Here is a 20,591-nt window from a genome sequence, read left to right on the forward strand (position 1 = left end):
CTTAAGTTAGAATAAGGCTAGGTCAATAGCGACGTCAAAGATTGTAACCCCGAGGGGAACAACAAAATGATATACAATAATCTTTAAGTTAAATCAAAGTGGAGGTCGATTAAAATTTCGCTTTTTCTGTTAGCATCTATATCTATCGAGACCTGGGAAACATAGAAACTCGTTAAATCGTTAATTAAACTCTTACGTATATATTCAGTCACGTCAAGTTCACGATTATAATGAACGCATAAAATCTGCAGTTCAGTAATCACTGTTAATGATAAAGTACCGAGGAACGCGTAAGCAGACGTGATTCATAACTAAACTCCGTAATCGTCGTACGAAAGATACCTATACTAAACGATAAATCTTTACGTCGGGAATCGCCTAATACGTGATCGAGATATTTATACAGTTACGTATGTCGTTAATAAATATTGTACTACGACTATAAGATGGAATATAAGAAGCATATTTTCGAAGACTGTCGAAGGTACTGCGGTGTTTCAGCGGGAAGGAGAGAGAATGTATCGATCAGCGTGTCTAATCAGTGATTAGGGTGTCCGATAAGTTATTCACCGAGCAAAATTTTTCGAGGTTCTTTCCTCCGATGCTGACCCTGGCAGAAAGGATGCGCGTAGAGCATCATCTTTGGTGATCACCTCCCAGAAGCTGAGCGGCGAAGATATTTTATAAAGCACGCCTGCACATATCGGCGATACGTGATTCGATTGTGAACTGCTCGTTAATGAGTTTCGTGAGACGCCTCGTACACATCGCGTTACACCTATATAAACTACAACTATTCGTCGAAGAAGGTTTAGTTAACCGACCACTCTAATCCCGCGTGCGGAGGTGTTTCGTTTGTAGTTCCAGTGTTGCGAGGGGCTATGATATTCCTATGGTGTTCCTAAAGGTGAGCCAAACACTTTACTAAACCCGCAACAACCGGTTCGGAAAAATTCCAAGATCCAAGATTGTGGAGCAAATTTATTGTTGGGTGGGACTCTCAGCATAAACTGAACTAAAAAACTACACTTTTGCTTCACGCGCAAATCGTCAGCAACCCACCAGCAACATCGAAAATAAAATAAACGGGACCAGTTAAGGATTTGTCGTGCGCGTTGTTCTAAAAATAAAAATAAGAGACGTAGTGCACAGAATGGTATAAAGTGGGTAACACGCTGCTTTTGTAACATTATTGCTAAACAAATTTGTTTTCTCAGCATCTGGATAAACGAACTCGCTATCCGCGAGTTTCTCGACTGCGGTAAAGCGTTTTTAAAATGGTTTCCCGACATATTTATAAACTAGATCAGACTTTAGTAGACCCGCAACACAACCGTTCTCTGTATGACAAAACCGGCTCGGCAAAATGGCAAGATCCAAGATTTTCAATTTGGATTTTCTGCATAAACTAAGAAACTACATTTCTGCTACACACGCAAATCGTCAACAAGCCACCAGCAACATCGAAAGTAAAATAAACGGAATCAGTTAACGACTTGTCGTGCGTGTGGTTTTAAAAATAAGAGACGTAGTGCACAGAATGGTATAAAGTGGGTAACACGCTGCTTTGTAACATTATTGCTAAACAAATTTGTTTTCTCGGCATCTGGATAAGCGAATGCGGATTCTTCGCGTTGAGGTTACCAGACGTATTTATAAACGTGTCCACTTCTCGGACCTGTCGCATCAACAGTTGAAAATATTAACGATTATTGATGTTGTTCCTCCGATAAGTGATAAAACAGACGTGCGAAAATAAAACCGGAAAATGTGCGTCCCTGGGGATGAAACAGCTTGCGTACTCCACGGTGGCAAGGTGTGACGTATTCTAAGTACTTATTATGGACTTCGAACAAATCTTGAGTGGTCCACACAAGCATCTGGTGGGAGCGAACGCATAAATAGGCTGAATCTCTATGGACACGACAGAGTTCTGTGTCGCGGCCACGAAACAATTCTCCGAGAAACTATTTCGGTGTATAGTGCGAACGAATTTTGATCAAAGACAATGGTTCTGACGGTACAGCAAATAGTAAGTGACACTGAACGAGTCGTTCAATGGAGAAGTGGTGTTTATTTTAAAAGTGACCCAAGTCCATTTTAAAATTAAATTAAATTAACCGAATTAAAAATATACGTATAGGATACCAATGTATCACACTCCCTAAGTGTATCTAAGAGAGTTAAATTTACAATTCCTATTAAAATAATAGCAATTATTAAGTGAATAATATGTGTCTTCTTAGCAAGAATGGAAGCCACTATCAAAATTAACAACTAGATTTGTCATAACATTTGAAACAGCCCAAGTTCATTCGATATAATTTAAAATGCTTCAAATTGAAAAAACAATATTCAATTTATTTTATATTTCCTCGCAAAACTTGGAAAACACGATTTATGCAATTCAGGAAATCTTTTAACAATATAAATTACATGACAATTTACTCCTCATTTACATTTTGTGTATGCGGGAGGGATTTGAAGAAGTGCTCCGGCGGTAGTAAGTCCATCATATCCTTGTATTTCGTTGTTGTAATTTGTTTTATATTTTTATAAAGTGGTGTCAATACAATATTTCCGAATTTTCATTGTCTATCTCGATGTGGTAATAAATTCAGTATTTTAAACTCTGCATTCTCATCCATTGATATCTAGATAGAAAATTTTATATGCTTCATTTCTCGAAAAACGCATCCAGCATATTTTTAACGAATTTATTGTTTCTCCGTTAGAGCTACTACCTTAAAATCAATCAACTGACAAATGGACTTAGGCCACTTTCAAAATAAAAATCTGTATCATTCCATTAACCAGCTAATTTCCTTTTTACAAAATCTTTGTGATTTTAAATATATTAGTTACAATTTGCTTCAGAATGAAAAGATAACGTAGAAATGTAAATATGAAAATTGCTAGCTTGATTTTTCTCGAAAATGGACTTGGGCCACTTTCTAAATAAACGGTTCAATTATTGGTTATTGTCGAATTCTTTAGAAGTTTCGAGTTTATGTCAGTCACAATAATGTTCAGTTAGAACGAAAGTTCGTAGCGCTGTTAAATTAAAATTGAAAAATAAAATTAAGATATTTATTCGATTACACATATTTCCCATACTGTTCTATTACTTCGTCATTTTGGAGATAACTTTAGTTATTGCATAAACCTATGAATAAACATCTTAATTTAATCTATGAATTTTTGTATCCTGCGAATTTTCGTTCCAACGAGAAAAAATTAGAGAAATTTAAAGAACATCAGTGTATTAGTTACCGCTTATTGAAATCAAAAAACAAGAAAGGAATTTCTATTTCGCTGCTATTTCTCGTAATTAATGCAAATCATGTTGATTTTGCATATAGATCCGCAGCCTAATAAAAGCTTTTATTATTTGTTGCCAAATTCTACACTGAATCATCGTATTATTTTCAACTGACTAAAATTAATAAAGAAGTGAAGAACTTTTTACTTGGCTCTTATCTTTGTATAATTGATGTACACAATTTTTTTTTTAGCTTGAATAAAGATCCGCAGTCCGCACATGCTGTTTATATGAACTGTTTTGCATAAAAATTCGCAGTCCAGTTATTATTAGTATCGAAGGTATTCTTGGCCAACGAACCTTTGTTAGGAGACATTATTATTCGATCGGCATGTACGCGTTCGGATAGCACGCATCAACAAACCAATTAATACCGAATCCAGTTGGAATAGTTAATGTATGTCCCCCGTGGAATTGATTAGGCTAATGAAACACGTTCGATTTTACGTTTCTTTAAATTAAGTTCAATAACGTAGAAGGTTTACAAAATATGTAGACTCGGGTCGTGTTTATTTGATATATGCATTAGCGTCACTTCACATGTTTATTTTGAGAACACGCGGTGTCCAGACATACTAATGACTGTAAAACGAATTTTTCTGGCGAAGATGATGATTCAATAATGAGAAAGTAAACACCCGTGCGCTTACGATATCAATTAGATGTGCAAACATGTGAATTTTCTTTTGTATCGTAAACAGTGGGTGGATGTAAAGATGAAATTAACGAAAGTGAATTAACTGAATCGTGAGCTGCCACTTTATCACTCGTTTATTAAAACGTGTTGACGACCATGTTTTGAATGCCACGTCCAAAAGTACAGTCAAACCTGTTTTTGTGCGGTCTTTTTTTATGCGATTTTTTTGTGCGATTTTTTTTTATGCGGTATATGAATATCGAGATTCTGTTCGCCATATGTAAGTTCGCCACGAGGTTAGGTCAATATCAACGGTGTTGGCATCACTTATTTTTTCTATCGGTGTGTATGTACATATTTCATCAGCCATTTGCAAAGCATCGCATCAGCCAATTTCATTAGGCATGCTCGATGTTCTTATACAGGCTGCCCTGCTGAAATGAGATCAGCAGGATATCTCGGAAGACGTTGTCGTTATCAAAAAAGTGTTCCTACAAAAGTTGTTTGGTAGAAAGGGCTATGGTATGTAGTATTAATGCTTTTCTTGTGGGTGAAGTGGCGGAGGACATTCCAAAGGTCACCTTGATTTTTTTTAAACGGAATGTCCTATTTTTTATACCATAGATCGATAGAGTATCAAATTCTGAGTAGAAAAGTGTTGACCTTCATATGTCCTAAACCTAATAGTTAACGAGATATTATCGAAACAATTTTCTTTCTTCTTTGGATAATACCTCGTTAACTATTAGGTTTAGGACATATGAAGGTCAACACTTTTATACTCAGAATTTCATACTCTATCGATCTATGGTATAAAAAAATAGGACATTCCATTAAAAAAAATCTAGGTGACCTTGAAATGTCCTCCACCATTCCACCCACAAGAAAACAATTAATACTAAGTAATGTAGCCCGTCATACCAAACAATTTTTGTACGAACACTTTTTTGATAACGACAACGTCTTCCGAGATATCCTGCTGATCTCATTTCAGCAGAACACCCTGTATATGTATGTATTGAATTATGTACATTTCGAAAATTTCTCCATGTTTAAAATGAGAAATTAAAATTTTTTAAAATGTTTCCATGTGTAATTTAATTATTTATTTTGTTTGGAAACCACTTTCTCGCTATTTCGAAAAGCTTTGACATATTTTCTAAGTGAGACTTTTTTTATGCGGTCCCTCTCCACCGCATAAAAAAAAATTTTCTTTGATGTGTTGTGAAAAATTATTTGTTATAGCTATTTATGAAGTTTGTGAATTGTATCTCTTTTTGTGCGATTTTTTCTGCGGTCTCTATCTACCGCACAAAAACAGGTTTGACTGTATGTTTTTTTCGATTAAAAAAAAAATGAAAGTACATTTTCGATTTTGTTAATTATTATCAGTGGCTGGACCCCACCGGACGTGACATGAATAATGTAATATGCTAAATACTATGGTCCATGAAATTACTTTGACTTGTATTTAAATTATTTCTGTTTCTTTTCGTCTCTTAACATTAATTGCTACAAATCCAATTTTTTAAAACAATTTATATTGTAACAATACTATACTTGTAATATTGTATACTGTTATTATTACGATTGAACACACATTCTATTTTTACAAAGTACTAAGCAAATTTTAAAGTACTAATAAAATTTCTCTTTCATTGTGTTTGATTTTGAGTATATTATAAATGTACAGCACTTCTTATTGCTCATTATTCTGATATTAATTAAGACTATTTTTACGAATTAGTGGGACCAAACGCCAGGTGGGGTGTGGACATACCTCATCATCATAGCAAGCATTTACGTTCTGTACATCCTGAAGAGTTACATTAGGAGCGTCTATTTCGTTTCACGCCTGAATGGCCCGAAAACGGTGCCGATTTTGGGGAATGCGAATTCTGTCCTCAAAGACAATCGTAAGTAACGAACGGTTTACACAAATCTTTTTCGGAAATAATTTGGAACCTTAAAAGGCACAGTACTAAAATTTTCGTTTCAGTGCTTCACAGATTGGGAGGTGAGAATCAAACTTATGGGCGCATCGTCAGGATATGGTTGACGGGGCTGCCGTATGTGATGCTGTTGGAGCCAGAAGACATCCAAGCGGTCCTCAGCAGCATGAAACACACACAGAAAGTATTTTTCTACAAATTGCTCGACAATTTCCTTGGAAAAGGGTTGATCACCAGGGACGTTGAGACCTGGAGAACGCACCGGAAGTTCCTGCAGCCGGCATTTCACCTGACCATCCTCGAGAAGTTCTCAACCACTTTTGCAGAGTGCGCGGATCATTTGATGAACCAGTTTCTCGACAAAGATAACCAGGAAATCAACATCACTTCGTTCGTCAACGACTCCGTTTACGATATTTTAAGTGGTAAGTAAAATTCTTATTTTTTTATACAGTATACAGTTTTCGTCATCACCAGTAGCGCGTTACCAGTTGGGGCCTTGGGCAAAGTAGAATTTCGGGGCCCCCAACCCTAACTAAATAACTTTATGTGAAAAAGGTAGAATTTGGATCTTGGGTCTTGGTTTGTGTTCAGGGACCCCTTTTGCTTGGGGCCTTGGGCAAAGTAGAATTTCGGGGCCCCTAACCCTAACTAAATAACTTTATGTGAAAAAGGTAGAATTTGGATCTTGGGTCTTGGTTTGTGTTCAGGGACCCCTTTTGCTTGGGGCCTTGGGCAAAGTAGAATTTCGGGGCCCCCAACCCTAACTAAATAACTTTATGTGAAAAAGGTAGAATTTGGATCTTGGGTCTTGGTTTGTGTTCAGGGACCCCTTTTGCTTGGGGCCTTGGGCAAAGTAGAATTTCGGGGCCCCTAACCCTAACTAAATAACTTTATGTGAAAAAGGTAGAATTTGGGTCTTGGATTGTATTCAGGGACCCCTTTTGCTTGGGGCCCCGGGCATTTGCCCAAGTTGTCCATAGTTCTAATTCTTTGGTGTTGTAATAGTCAAGGGAATTGTATTCGGAGAGCAACGATAGCAAATGGTTTTCGTAAAGTCTAATTAATCTTTTCTGTCAATTCGATCACGAATTCTGTGCTTCTCTTGCGATCAAAATGATTCCTCTGAGTTGATCGGCATGCAGTTATCTGCTACTGTTCGTCAGAATTTCGGAATTTCTTGGCTAGGTCGTAAACTTGCATCTTTTCGTAGCCAAACCGCACAATGATTTATTTGCGGTTCATGGATGACATTCTCTCACATGTTTTCACTGATTGGTCGCGTATATAGTGAGTAGACTGTGGATCTTTATGCATTTATGGCTTATGAAAATGTTAAAAACAGACTGGAATATAAAATTCGATGGGATTTTGTACAATTTTCATATCCAGAAAGGCTGTTCCCATTAAAAATAGGATTTAATTCATTCTACGTTCTTAAAATGTGTCGAGAGAAATTGGAAAATGCAGTCTTTACAATGGAAAATTCCGTATTTAACGAAACATTATATGTATAAATATCAGAAGGTGAAATATAAAACAGTAGAAAGATGAACAAAATTAAAAACTGTAGATATATCAGTTTCAAGTAACGAAAATGATTAAAAGAAGAAGTTACTGCAAGAAATGTTTGTTTTGTATAAAAATTCGAAGTCTAATAAACTAATAACAATGAAATGATCCAATGACTCAGGAACGAAATTCTACGTAACAAGGAAAACAACGTTAAAAGATCTGGTTGCTTATCGTTCGTTGTATAAATATCAGTATTATGATTTAAATTATGTTCGTTCACTATTTGCGAATTAATTATTCAGTAGCAGCAGACACGAGCAAGTTTTTGAAGTTGTCTGTTCTTCGTGCGAGTCGGTGAGTTGCATGCAAATGCACTCAGTGTATGAATAAGAATGTCAACATTTTGGTCTCTGAAGCACGGAACCTATTGCAGTTAAATCGTCGAAACCGGTGAATTATTATGGCTAATTTACAGAGACGTTTTAACATGTCTACAAATCGTTCAGGATAAATTTGCATTCAATTTATATTTTACGCGAATGCATCGGTTACTTCAGTACTACGCTTCAGTCCATGTACACGTGCGTAAACAATTGAAGACTTGAATTAAAAAAGGCTGTAAGTGATTTTTTCAAGAACTTTTATCCGCGATAAAGGATGTAGGTTTCAACGACAATGCAATGAAATAAGGCTTTTTCAAGAAAACGACAAGTTATCCTTCATCCTTTCCATTTGTCTGATGCTCTATTATCTTTTTCTGCACTTTGCTATTTTTTTTCGCTTTCTTAAAGTCATATGTTGTTTTCAAGAGGTACTAACTACAAATTGTAATTTTCTTCAGTGTCTCCGAAATAAATTGCGTTCTTACAAGTTCCACAGGTTTTGCACTCCACATTCACCCTTTTACAAGTCAAACACGTCCTTTTGCAAATCAATTTCACCTGTTTGTAAATCAATTTCATCCTTTTGCAAACCAATCTCAACCTTTCACAAATCAATTTTACACTTTTTCAAGTCAAATACATGCTTTTCTAAGTGAGTTTTTGCAAAAGAATCAAATCAATTGTTAAGAAATTCAAAATTTTATTTATTGAAAAGTTGTACATCAAATACTTACTTAAAAGTAATGACCAATTCATTAACTTTGTAATATATGAAAACGGTGTGTAGATATGTATATTCATTGTAGCTATTTTCTGATTAGTAAATTTTAAAAATGAAAGCACATATGTATTTATTGAAGCATATCGAGCATTGTGAGTATGTTGAGCGGGTTCACGTGTATCTAAATAAATATATAATTTAATCTAAATTAATAAATAATTAGTTTTAAGTATTCTTAATAGGTGAAATTGATTTGCGAAAGGGTGTAATTGTTTTACAAAGAGGTGAAATTGATTTGCATAAGGTTGAATTTGACTTGCAAAAGGGTGAATTTGGAGTGCAAAACCTATACATGGATATTCCTCGGAATTTTCACTTTGACACTTATAGCCTTGTTTAATTACAGTCTTCACTTTAGCATTTTAACCCTTGGACTGAGAGTTACCACTAAAAATTGCTGTACCATTACTAAATATATCGGTGTCTAATCAATGTATCATACCAATTTCATATCCTTCAAAAAAAAAAAAATCATAGGGAATGGAAATATTCTACGTCGGAAGAAATATTTCATTTTCGAGTTAAAATAGCTCCGAGTGCAAAGGATTAATCGTTTCTAAATTACGTAAATCACGAGATCTATTCTACAATAGTAGCCGAAATTTGAAACGCCGAAACGTCTTGTTTGCATACGTACACTACCGGCCAAAAGTTTGGAATCACTTGCAGATTTTTGTAAAAATCGAATATATCGATAAATTTTGAAATGATCCATCGTTATAATATATCAAATATTAACTAGTTGAATAATATTTCTAAACATGAATATATGATATTTAATTTATCGGATTTCAAATTATTTAAATATTAATCTATTAAATAAATATCTAATATCAGATTTGAATTTATCAGATTTCACCATTTTCTTATGTCCATAATGCTCTTGTATAGTTTATACACCCAGTGTAAGACAAAATGTTCGGAATGTACTTTTCTAAAGGGACATCTTTGGCAACTTCTACAAGAAGCATGGAAAAATATCAAATTGGAAACATTCAACAGCCTAGCCAGGCTGTTATTAAAAATAAAGGCGGTTTTTTTTAACGAAAGAGCAATTTGAAGAAAAACACGCATTCCTTGATAAAAAAAAAAATACAAAATGTGAAACATACTGCTCGTAAGTTTTTTGACAAGTTAATCTTCCTTGGTTGTGTTCTAAAGGCATTCAGTTCTTCTTATAAACCTCCTGTTTCTCTGAATTTACGCCGTGATCCCAAATTTTTGGCCGGTAGTGTATACCGTATACACGCCGATGATATCCTAATTATGCGGTTTCGTTAACATCTCAATAATACACAGACGGTCACTTACTTTGTTATAATAAGCACACGACAAGCCTATTTATTCATCGCGGAGATTCGAAAATCCGCTCAGGTTTTCAGCCTCGGATACGTGCTAACTGTTCCATGAGATTCCACGGATGTCTCGTTTTCAATGTCCATTAGCATATGAATCAAAATTAAACGTGCGCGAATTTTGCCGAATCCTACCATAGTGCGTTCACTATACGACCAAAATGAGAAAACTTGTTTGCTTTTGTCGGTTCTCCGAAATTTTAAAAATTTGTGTTAAGACATTCGATATAATCGAACCAAATATTGAGCGAGATCGATTGGAATCACGTTTCTCCCAACTATACTGCGGATTTTTATGCAAAATTAATACTATCTATGTTAATTCCAAGACACAGAAGTTACGCAGACATTTATTTCGTTTCCTTATAATTTTAGTGAGCAGAAAATATTAGATGATTGCACAAGTTCGTATTTTAGAAGATTATAATTAAAAATAACAGTTTTATTAGTCAATTATACAATCACCACTATTTTCTGCAATTGTCTTCGAACATTTTAAAACCTGATTTCCTTTCTCGTAGAAGTTATATATTTATTTATTTTCAAAAAAGATCACAAAGTAAATTGGTGACAAACTTTTGCAATCATCCAATAATGTAGCAGTGTTTTAGAATTCTTTAAATGTTTTTATTGTTTTGCATTTGATCTGCTCGCTTTTAGCATAAATGTATAACATTTGCTGTCTACTTATAATATAAAAGAAATATTGGTTCGATGTCGATCTCTAAACAAGTTGCAATTTTTATATCGAGAAGTTTGATCTCTTTCTTACTTTTCATAATTATACAGTTGGATTAATAATTTAAACTGGTTCTTTCTAACAATTTCGATCAAACTTGCCTAAAATATTCCTCAAAACTCGTCCATAATGTGTCATGCACTGCTGTAATCTGTTTTCTGGCTCATTTTGGTAAGTCATTACTTACGAATGCTTTGAAGTCGTCATGATGTGAGAGTCACTCTATACTTGGTTTGTAGTACACATGTATCGCGTGTTTCAACCGAAATCCGTAAGCACGCTTGTTCAAAAACAGCGAAAAACATTTAGGTATGATGACGCTGCTGACATCACGTACCAGAGAGATTGAGAATATTAATAATTTCTTGCAGAGACAGTTCTGGGAATAAAACGAGCGAGCCAAGATTCGTGCGATGCAGCCACGGATGATCTCCCCTTCAGAAAGTGAGAATCAAAATGTATTTGTAGTTTGTAGATCTTGATCATCGCTAACAATGCAGCACCTAAAACAGGTCACCTGAATAACTCGCTTGCTTTTGAAGATAGAAAAAAAAAGGATCAGACCAAACTTAATTTTTTTATAGGTGGAGACGTCAAGGAGATATGAAGGTCAACTCTGTTTTTTTAAATGGAATGTGGTATTTTTTAATACATGAATCGATGCAGCTGGACATTCGTTATAAAAAAAGTACTAACCTATGTATGTCGAAAAGTTAATATAGTTCAGGAGATATTTCAATTTAAATAACTCTAAAATACCATTACTGTCGTACCATTTAAAAAAACAGAGTTGACCTTCATATCTCCTTGACGTCTCCACCTATAAAAAAATTAATGACGTCAGATTACGAGCCCCTCGATATCAAGTAAGTTTGGTCTGATCCTTTTTTTTTCTATCTTCAAAAGCAAGCGAGTTATTCAGGTGACCTGTTTTAGGTGCCGCACCCTGTATACACTACTAGGGCTGTAACTTCTCCGAAGCTTCGAAGTCTTCCAAGTGCTCGAAATTTCAAAGTCTTCGAAACGTATGAAGTTGTAACTTATGAGTTCCATACCATGTCACGATTTTTGATAAATAAAAATATTAACTTTCAGTCACCGGCGACTGACACTGAACTTTCCGTTTTGATTTTTCGTAATTAAATTAAATTTAAAAGAGTGCATTCTATTAATAAATTTCGGGATCATATCACGAATGTACTTCAGAATTAATACTTTGCAAACAAAATTTTAATGAGTTTGATTAAATTCGGTGAAATCGGATATCGCGGACTAAATGAAAAGAAAGGCAAGACAGGCTTGGCGCTTGACAAAACTCACATATTCAGTAGAGGACTGTAACTTTCCTTCGATGGTCGAAGATTTGGAACTTCGGAACTTCGAAGTTTCTGAAATCGAAGCTTCGAAATCTTCGACCTTCGAAGGAAAGTTACAGCCCTATACACTACCGGCCGAAAGTTTGGAATCACTTGCTGATTTTTGTAAAAATCGAATATATCTATCGATAAAGTTTGAAATGATCCATCGTAATAATATATTCAAATATTAAGTAATAGTTGAATAATATTTCTGAACCGATTTCAATTTTCAATCTGTGTTTCTCTCACAGGGGACAAATCATGTTCCTCTATCGTCTGGTGAGGCCATGGTTGTTGATCGAGTGGATTTATCGATTGACGAAGTACGGCAGGCAGGAAGAACAGCAACGGAAAGATCTCTTCGACACGTGCTACAGAATGATGAAGAACATGCGAGAACGAATGCGAAGCAAGGAGGGCGAATTTACCGACGAATCGAAGAAAACTAGAAGGATTTCTTTGCTAGAGTATATGGTGGAGATGAACGAGAGAAATCCTTGTTTCAATGACGAGGACATCGTCGAAGAATGTTGCACGTTCATGTTAGCCGGGCAGGACTCTGTCGGCACTGCAACGGCAATGACGATGTTCCTATTAGCAAATCATCCAGAATGGCAAGAGAAATGCATCGAAGAGCAGGACGACATTTTTGGAGAGGATCCGAGGATGCCAACGATGAAGGACCTGAAGGAAATGAAATGCCTGGAAATGTGTATCAAGGAATCCCTTAGGCTGTATCCAAGTGTGCCAATTATTGCAAGGATACTTGGCGAAGACGTGAAAATAGGTGCGTTCCGACTATTTTATTTTATTGCATTATCTACCAGCATTGTTTCATAATATCTTGAAGTTTTAAAGTTAGACAGCGGATCTTTATGCAAAACATTTTCTACCTGATTTGCAACAAACTGGAGTGAAATGGGAATTTGTTTTCTTTGTTGATATGTTTAATAAGTTGAAAATAATGTAACAGTATTTTTAAAGTCGTCTAATGTTTTCACTGTTTTAAATTATACCAACGAATTTTTGTCACGAATGCATAAAATCCACTGTTTGTTTATAGTCCACGATTAAAGACTTTTTACTAGATCCTTCAACAGTAATACAGAATTCAATCGTAAACTAATAGTACGTTTATACCAGCAGTTATAGCTGGAATTTTGATGGGGCTTTGTTGCAGTATCTGTTGGCCAACAATTAGAATTCTCACCTTTTTTTGGTCTACGTCACTATAATACGAATTACCAACTGGGCCCACTAAAATATTAGGTCATATCCTCTCTCTTACGGTTATTCTTACGGTATATCGTAAATAATGTACATATAAAAATACACTACCGCTCAAAAGTACGTGGACACTTGTTCAATTCTCCTCGTGCAAGAAAAAGAATCTTCAAGGGATTTCATCAAATTTCATGCGATCTGCTTTATGCAGTATTGGAGAATTTAAGTGAGCAATAATGTATCAGTATGTAGACCGCGAATTTTATGCATTTATAACAAAAATTATTATTTACTGCGTAATTACACATTTCACTAGGAATTGGACCTAAAATATAATATTTGATTTTTTATTTATATTTTTCTGAACATATACATTTTTTTTAACACTAAAACAAGAACACTTTTTCTTCAATACCATCTGTTTACATCCAGCAAAGGCCTTCCATATAAACAATTGTAGTTGTTCAAAAAAAAAATTCTTAAGAATCATATTTTCACTGAAGTTACACAAGCCTCCCTTAAAAAACGTTTCTGAACATTTTCAGTGGTACGCATACTTTAACTATTTACTATTTCTAATTCTATTTTACCCAGCTCTGTGAGCAATAAATATCGCTTCGTAACAATCAAACAGTACACTTTCAACGATAAGTATCCACATACTTTTGAGCGTTAGTGTATGTAAAAATAGTTGATTTCTTGAAATCCTAATTAGATAACTATTATTATTTAATAAACCGAATGCTAATTTAAGACAAATACATATGTAAACCAATACAATGTTAGTAATTATCAAAAATATTCAGGAAAATACGTGATACCAGCAGGCTGCAGCGTGATTATGTCGCCATATAGTACACACCGATTGCCACACCATTTTTCGGATCCTGAAGCATTCAAACCTGAACGCTTTAGTTTAGAGAATTTCGAAAAAAGGCATCCGTACGCTTACTTGCCTTTCAGCGCTGGACCGAGAAATTGCATCGGTAAAGTTACTTCTTACAAAGCATTTTCTAATATTAATATTAAATTTGCATTCTCATATAAAGAAAATGTGTAAAAATGTATAATACTGTACTAAACCAGAGCTAAACATTTGTAGAAACGCTTGGCTTCATTCTTCACACAGTGCTCCTATATTCCTGCATAAGTAAACCAACAAATATTTGCATTCGAATATTTCTCTTTCTTCAATATGTAAATATTTGCCACTTCCCGAATTTATTATCGTTAACATAATATTATCTTAGATAATACTACCTAAGCATTTCTAGAAAAGCCCGGCTTTACGTATTCTGCATGCAGAGTTTCTACATCCTTGTACATATAAGTGATTCAGTAAATATTTACACTCAAATATTTAACTTGTTTCACTATCCAAATGATATGGAAACAGAGAGAATATGAGAAACTAAAGCAAATAGCAAGATCAATAGATAAGAAACTTGATCAACTAGCAAGATCAATATTTTATCACTCAAACAGAATATCGTTTCAATAACGCGGAGTTTTGATTCGCGTATACAGTCAGTATAAAGTAGAATAACTTTTTTATAAATGAACGGAACGTCTTCAGCTTTCCTGCCAAACTAGAAGGATTAGGTAGTTTACCAGATAATATGTACTGATAATTTTGGAAAAATTAAATTTAGTCGGAATTACGCAAAAATATTCATATAAGTTAGCAAAGATTCAAGATTAAGTTGGAAAGTTCCATCGAAAGTGGTTTATGAGTAGACTGCGGATCTTTATGCAAAATAAAAATTGTCTGCATCGATTACAAACCGAAGGAACCAAATCAAAGATTCTTTCTTCTTTTAATTATCTTATTCAGCTGAAACTAATACACCGATGTCCTTAAATCTTTTTAATATGTCCACAACTTTTTAAATTGTACGTTTCTATTTTTGTCATAAATGCATAAAATCCGCGGTCTATTTATGAGTTATAAACGATTGAAAATAGTAAAAATCGCCGGATAATGGAATAAAACCGGGAAAGTAGGCTGAAAAACGCGAGAAACTGTAATTTTCACCATTTTGAATCGTCTATATCTCATAATCGGGCATTCTACTTAAGAAGTAGAATGAGTCGGTCATGAACAGACGCGTCAGACGATTCCTATTCACTATTCAATAGCACGCGTGTTCGCCGAATCTTCAAACTGAGATTTCTCGGGAAGGAGGAGACAAATGAAAAAAGTTTATTCTACATTCTCTAATGTAGAATCATCCCCTCCACGTTTATACCATCTTCGGACACCCTGTAGACATATGAAATCAAATAGTTTACAAAACTTTAAAGTCGTTTTCTAAGAGAGCGGTTCACGCGAGACACATGCTTCCTTCGAGACATTTGTTCGTTGCGATGAGTACTGTATACGATAAAATAAAAAACAAATTTTGAACGTGGGATTCAATGTTAACGTCAATTTTGCGGTCCATTTTTGTAACAGATCTCCACCGATTCAGAGGTGCAAAATCATGTTATATAGTGGTTACAACATATAATTATGAAACACCCTGTATATGTATAATAGATGCAGTAGGACCTCGATTAACCGGATCCCGATTATAAACGAATATGGGTGTAAATATGATTATTAGACTGCGGATGTTTATGCAATTTTCAATCTCTATAGTCAAATTTTAAGAAAGTGGCATAAAATAAAATACTATTTTTAATGGGAACTGCCTTTGTCGATCCAAAACAAATAAAAATCTTATTAAACTCTACGGAATTTTGTATTCTAGCATTTTTTGAACATTTTTATTACCCATAAATGCATAAAGATCCGCAGTCTAACGATTATATTATGAAGGGAAATCAATTTTCAAAAATAAACAATTTATTTTGGAATATAATGTACATTTTAATTATGTCCCTCGGGTCTCGATTATATTATCCATTGGGCCTCGATTTGTCCGAGCTGTTTGTCTGCCGATCAAGCCGGTTAATCGAGGTCCTACTGTACTTTGTCGTCTATCTAGTTATTAGAATTATACTGTAATTTGCAATATATTTTTCAGGCTACAAATTTGCGATGCTAGAAATGAAGTCCATGATCAGTGCTGTCCTTCGAAAGTGCCGGTTACAATCGGTCCCCGGCAAAGAGGAAGTGAAACCGAAATTTCGAATGACGATCAGAGCGCAAGGTGGACTCTGGGTTAAAGTTGTGGCACGCGATCAGAAATTACACACGTCTAGTTAATTAATCCAACGCTTCCTGACTTCTAGCTTGTAATATTTCCTTTATAGTTTCATTTTTATAAGAACGACCAGTGAATTGTACATTATTTAATTTTTTACCAAGTAAACTGTATTTTGAAATATTCATCAGTATGTATCAACTACTGAACAACACTATAGGATATGTTCTTTAATATAGTTCTTCATTTGGTAAACAATCGGACAAACATTTTGTAATCAAGATGCTATTTATACGAACTGAATTATAGATTATGAACGTGAGGGAGCATACGTATGTATTTTAGTAAAGTACAAAGAAAATAGAAAGTTTGCATAGTATAATAAAAAATGCACAATTATTCGTTAATTATGCATTCAGATAAATGTAATGTCATGAGTAGACTGTGGTTGTTCATGCATTTTCCAATTTTTGTCGACAAATTTTAGGAAAGTGGAATTAAATAAAATCATATTTTTAATGGGAACAGCCTTTTGTAAAGTTCTATCGAATTTTATATTCTAGCCTTCATTGAACAGTTTCATAAGCCGTAAATGCATAAAGATCCGCAGTCTAGTCATAAGTGTTTTAAGGCGTTAATAAAAATACTAAGTAACATTAAAAAGATCGATTTGAAAATTCATTCCAGGAAGTTGTTCAAATAAGGTCGAAAACTGGAACATATTATGAATCAATGAGAAGAATCACTTGATAAATAATTAATGTTACTGGGATTGTTGACTGAATGAATCAAGGTCAAGAGTAAAAGGTTTGCCCATGGTGATTCGTAGTTACGTGTGATTTCGGGAATTCTTTCATGTGGTCTGCAGATGATTAAATATGCTTGTCATCATATTACATATTTACTTAACCGCATTGGCCATGAAGGGATGCACTTAAAGACTTGCGTAAATTATTGAACGTGTTTGATCTTACGGTGTCAAGTAGTCTGCTTACGCAATCATGCTGACAACCTGTCGCCTAACTACACACTTTGTTCATCATGAAGTAGCGTGACACAGACAGAATTTCTGTCGTTGTGGCATCCGCACTGAAGTTTAAGGTTTTCTTCAGCACGTGTTAATCCTTATATGTACCGTTGTTTTGGATCACGTCTGACCAGTTTCGTATTATATAAATCTACTATACTAAACACGTTACGAAAAACATGAAATGTAAAAACATATAAATAAAGTATTTATATTTATCAAACATATTTTCTCTCTCTCTCTCTCTCTCTCTCGCTTATTATTAGATTGGAAGTACATGCAGTGAGTGTAAAAAGTATTCGTATGCCCTCTAAAATAGAATAACTTCTTCATAATTGTACCAAACGACCTGATTTTTTATAATCAGTTAGAAGCATTGGTTTACGAAATGATATGCAAACCGAGCGAGACGCGCGGCCCGGAGTAGTGGGGGTATTCCACGGATATTCCTTGAGAATGCCTCCGATCGAGCAACTTCTGGACATACCTGGGGTAAACCGATGAATTTTGTGTCAAAACCAAAGAACTTTCGATGGAAACGAGATAGAGCGATGATTTTTTTCTTAAATTAAAGTTGACATATTGCAGAATATGGGAACATAGAGGGATTACGATACGAACGTTTTTTAACCTTGAAAATCTGTGTTAAACTTGCAGAATTTCAAGATAATTGTGGTTTGATTAATTTTCTTCAATTGCAATACATCATTTCCCGTAGATTTTGTCACGCTGACTTCAAATCTGGTCGTAAAATTTGTCTACCACCTCAGGATTTTGAAAAAATCGATTTCTGTGAAAGAAGCTAATGAAATAATTTTTTCATTGAAATAATTTGATCAGAATTTGATCAAAAAATCAGAGAACTTTCGATAGAAATGAGAAAGAGAGCAAATTGCAGAAAGAATAGTAAAATAGAGAGATTATGGTGTGCGAACGTTTTTTAACCTTGAAAATCTGTGTTAAACTTGCAGAATTTCAAGATAATTGTGGTTTATGCAATGCCATGTACGGATAGATTGTCACGCAGATTTCAAATCTGATTGCAAAATCTTTCTACATATGTCTATAGTCTATGTATATGTATACAGGGTGTACCAGATAAAGTGTTACAAGCTGTGTTCTCAGAATCTAATGAAGATATCGAATTAATTTTTATTTTAATTAAATTAAGGAGGGCTAATATTTCAGTATGTATTAAATTTTTCTGGGATAATTTTTTGGGGGAGAAAGGAGGAGAATGGAAAATACTTTACATTTTAAAAAATGTTGGGAGTCCCCCTTTCTCCCTCAAAAAATAAAGATTGATTCATGAGTCTCGAATAGCATAAATAAGTCAAAGCCATAATACATTCAATAGCATTGAGGGTCGACATTGCGTTCTCTATTCACGGAAAAATTGTTCCACAAATTACTTCCATATCCAACGTAATTATTGTGTATAATACGTCCTTGAACGAACGGACATAAGTTAGTACAACGAATTTAATAGGAAAAGCAATTTCACGTAGAATTGTGCGCGGTAACCACATAATAGTAGACATTTTTATACAAAATGCAAACTGGTGAAGTCTCAATCAAATTATGAGATTCAAGACATGTTTAACTCTTTGCACTCAGAGCTATTTTAACTCGAAAATTAATCGTTGATTAAATTTTTGCCCAACTCTGTTTCAGACGATGTTGGTTTCAAGTTTCAATATTAAAAGCAAAACTCAAGGACAAAAAATTCCTAGAAACATATTATACAAGCATAATTTTAGGAAAATCAATATGTGATATGTTATATGAGACACCTCAATTTGTAATTTCAAAATATTTCATAAACGAGAATTATTACCTTACACTTTTTTATACATAAATGTTCCAAGGATCGATCTGTGAGAACAGAAATATGTTGAAAAGACTTTACTGTAAAAAATTAGATGGCTAGGTGGTCAAAGGAGTGCTTGTCCACATCGTTGGCAAAAGGAATTATTGTAACCATTAATTAGCTAGAATTAATAAATGTATCATAGTATTATGCTGAATGAATTAATGCGTGCGGAGATGTTCATGGTTTAAAATTTATTCTGTATCTCGAGTTTTATTGTCTATTTTTACGAAAAAATTAGATGGCAAGGTGGTCAAGGGAGTGCTCGTTAACATCATTAGCAAAAGGAATTGTTATAAACATTAAACAGCCAGAAATAATAAATTTATCTGTGAATTGTATTGAATAAAATAATGCGTACGAATGTTCATGGTTTAAAAGTTATTACGTATCACGAAAACTATTAGCCACTTTGACTAAAAAATTAGGTGGTCAGATAGCCAAGGGATTGCTTGTGGACATCGCTGTAAAATAGAATTGTTATAAACATTAACCAGCTGGAAACAATAAATTTATCAATAATTGTCACGGCGATCGACATCGATCGATATTCGGCGGAGTGGGGGGCGCCGCTCGAGTCCGGCGCGGCGGCTCGGCGAGAGCTCTCCGTCAGTCAGTCAGTCTGGGCGGGGGGACCGGCGTGAGCGGACGTGCTGCGGGACCAGGAGCGCCAGGAGAACCGGAGGGACCAGAGGTGGACCAGAGGTGGACCAGAGGTGGACCAGAGGTGAACACCACGGCGATCGACATCGATCGATATTCGGCGGAGTGGGGGGCGCCGCTCGAGCTCGGCTGAGTGGGGGACGCCGCTTGAGCTCGGCGGAGTGGGTGGCGCCGCTCGAGCTCTCCGTCAGTCAGTCAGTCGGGGCGGGGGGGCCGGCGTGAGCGGACGTGCTGCGGGACCAGGAGCGCCAGGAGAACCGGAGGGACCAGAGGTGGACCAGAGGTGAACACCACGGCGATCGACATCGATCGATATTCGGCGGAGTGGGGGGCGCCGCTCGAGCTCGGCGACTTGGCGAGAGCTCTCCGTCAGTCGGGGCGGGGGGGACCAGCGTGAGCGGACGTGCTGCGGGACCAGGAGCGCCAGGAGAACCGGAGGGACCAGAGGTGGACCAGAGGTGGACCAGAGGTCATCTACAGTTACCCTGGCCTACCTCCAACTGTTCATTCAAGGAACAACGGTAAGTTTGATTACTAATATTTTTCAAAGCTTCCTTTGTCTTTTCAAACTTGTCCTTCATACTTTTGATATTTTCATCGAGACTTTCGATGAAGA

The 20,591-nt window shown here is 35.5% G+C and overlaps 1 protein-coding gene across 2 annotated transcripts; it reads left to right on the forward strand.

Annotated features, from left to right (window-relative positions):
- The first annotated feature begins 584 nt into the window (after window positions 1–584).
- Window positions 585–19,793, forward strand: Cyp4aa1 (Probable cytochrome P450 4aa1). Of its 2 annotated transcripts, none has more exons than XM_076442761.1 (7): window positions 585–907; window positions 5,707–5,875; window positions 5,959–6,336; window positions 11,056–11,128; window positions 12,294–12,829; window positions 14,073–14,252; window positions 16,296–19,792. In XM_076442761.1, exons 1-7 carry the CDS (start codon window positions 893–895, stop codon window positions 16,475–16,477), a joined length of 1,533 nt encoding a protein of 510 aa, XP_076298876.1. In that variant the 5' UTR covers window positions 585–892; the 3' UTR covers window positions 16,478–19,792. The 2 variants fall into 2 exon arrangements, with proteins under 2 accessions (XP_076298876.1, XP_076298875.1); XM_076442760.1 differs by lacking the exon at window positions 585–907 and adding an exon at window positions 935–2,032 and having other exon boundaries at window positions 16,296–19,793.
- The last annotated feature ends 798 nt before the right edge of the window (window positions 19,794–20,591 follow it).

The sequence above is a fragment of the Lasioglossum baleicum genome, chromosome 18 (assembly GCF_051020765.1).
Source record: "Lasioglossum baleicum chromosome 18, iyLasBale1, whole genome shotgun sequence".
Lineage (NCBI taxonomy): Eukaryota > Metazoa > Arthropoda > Insecta > Hymenoptera > Halictidae > Lasioglossum > Lasioglossum baleicum.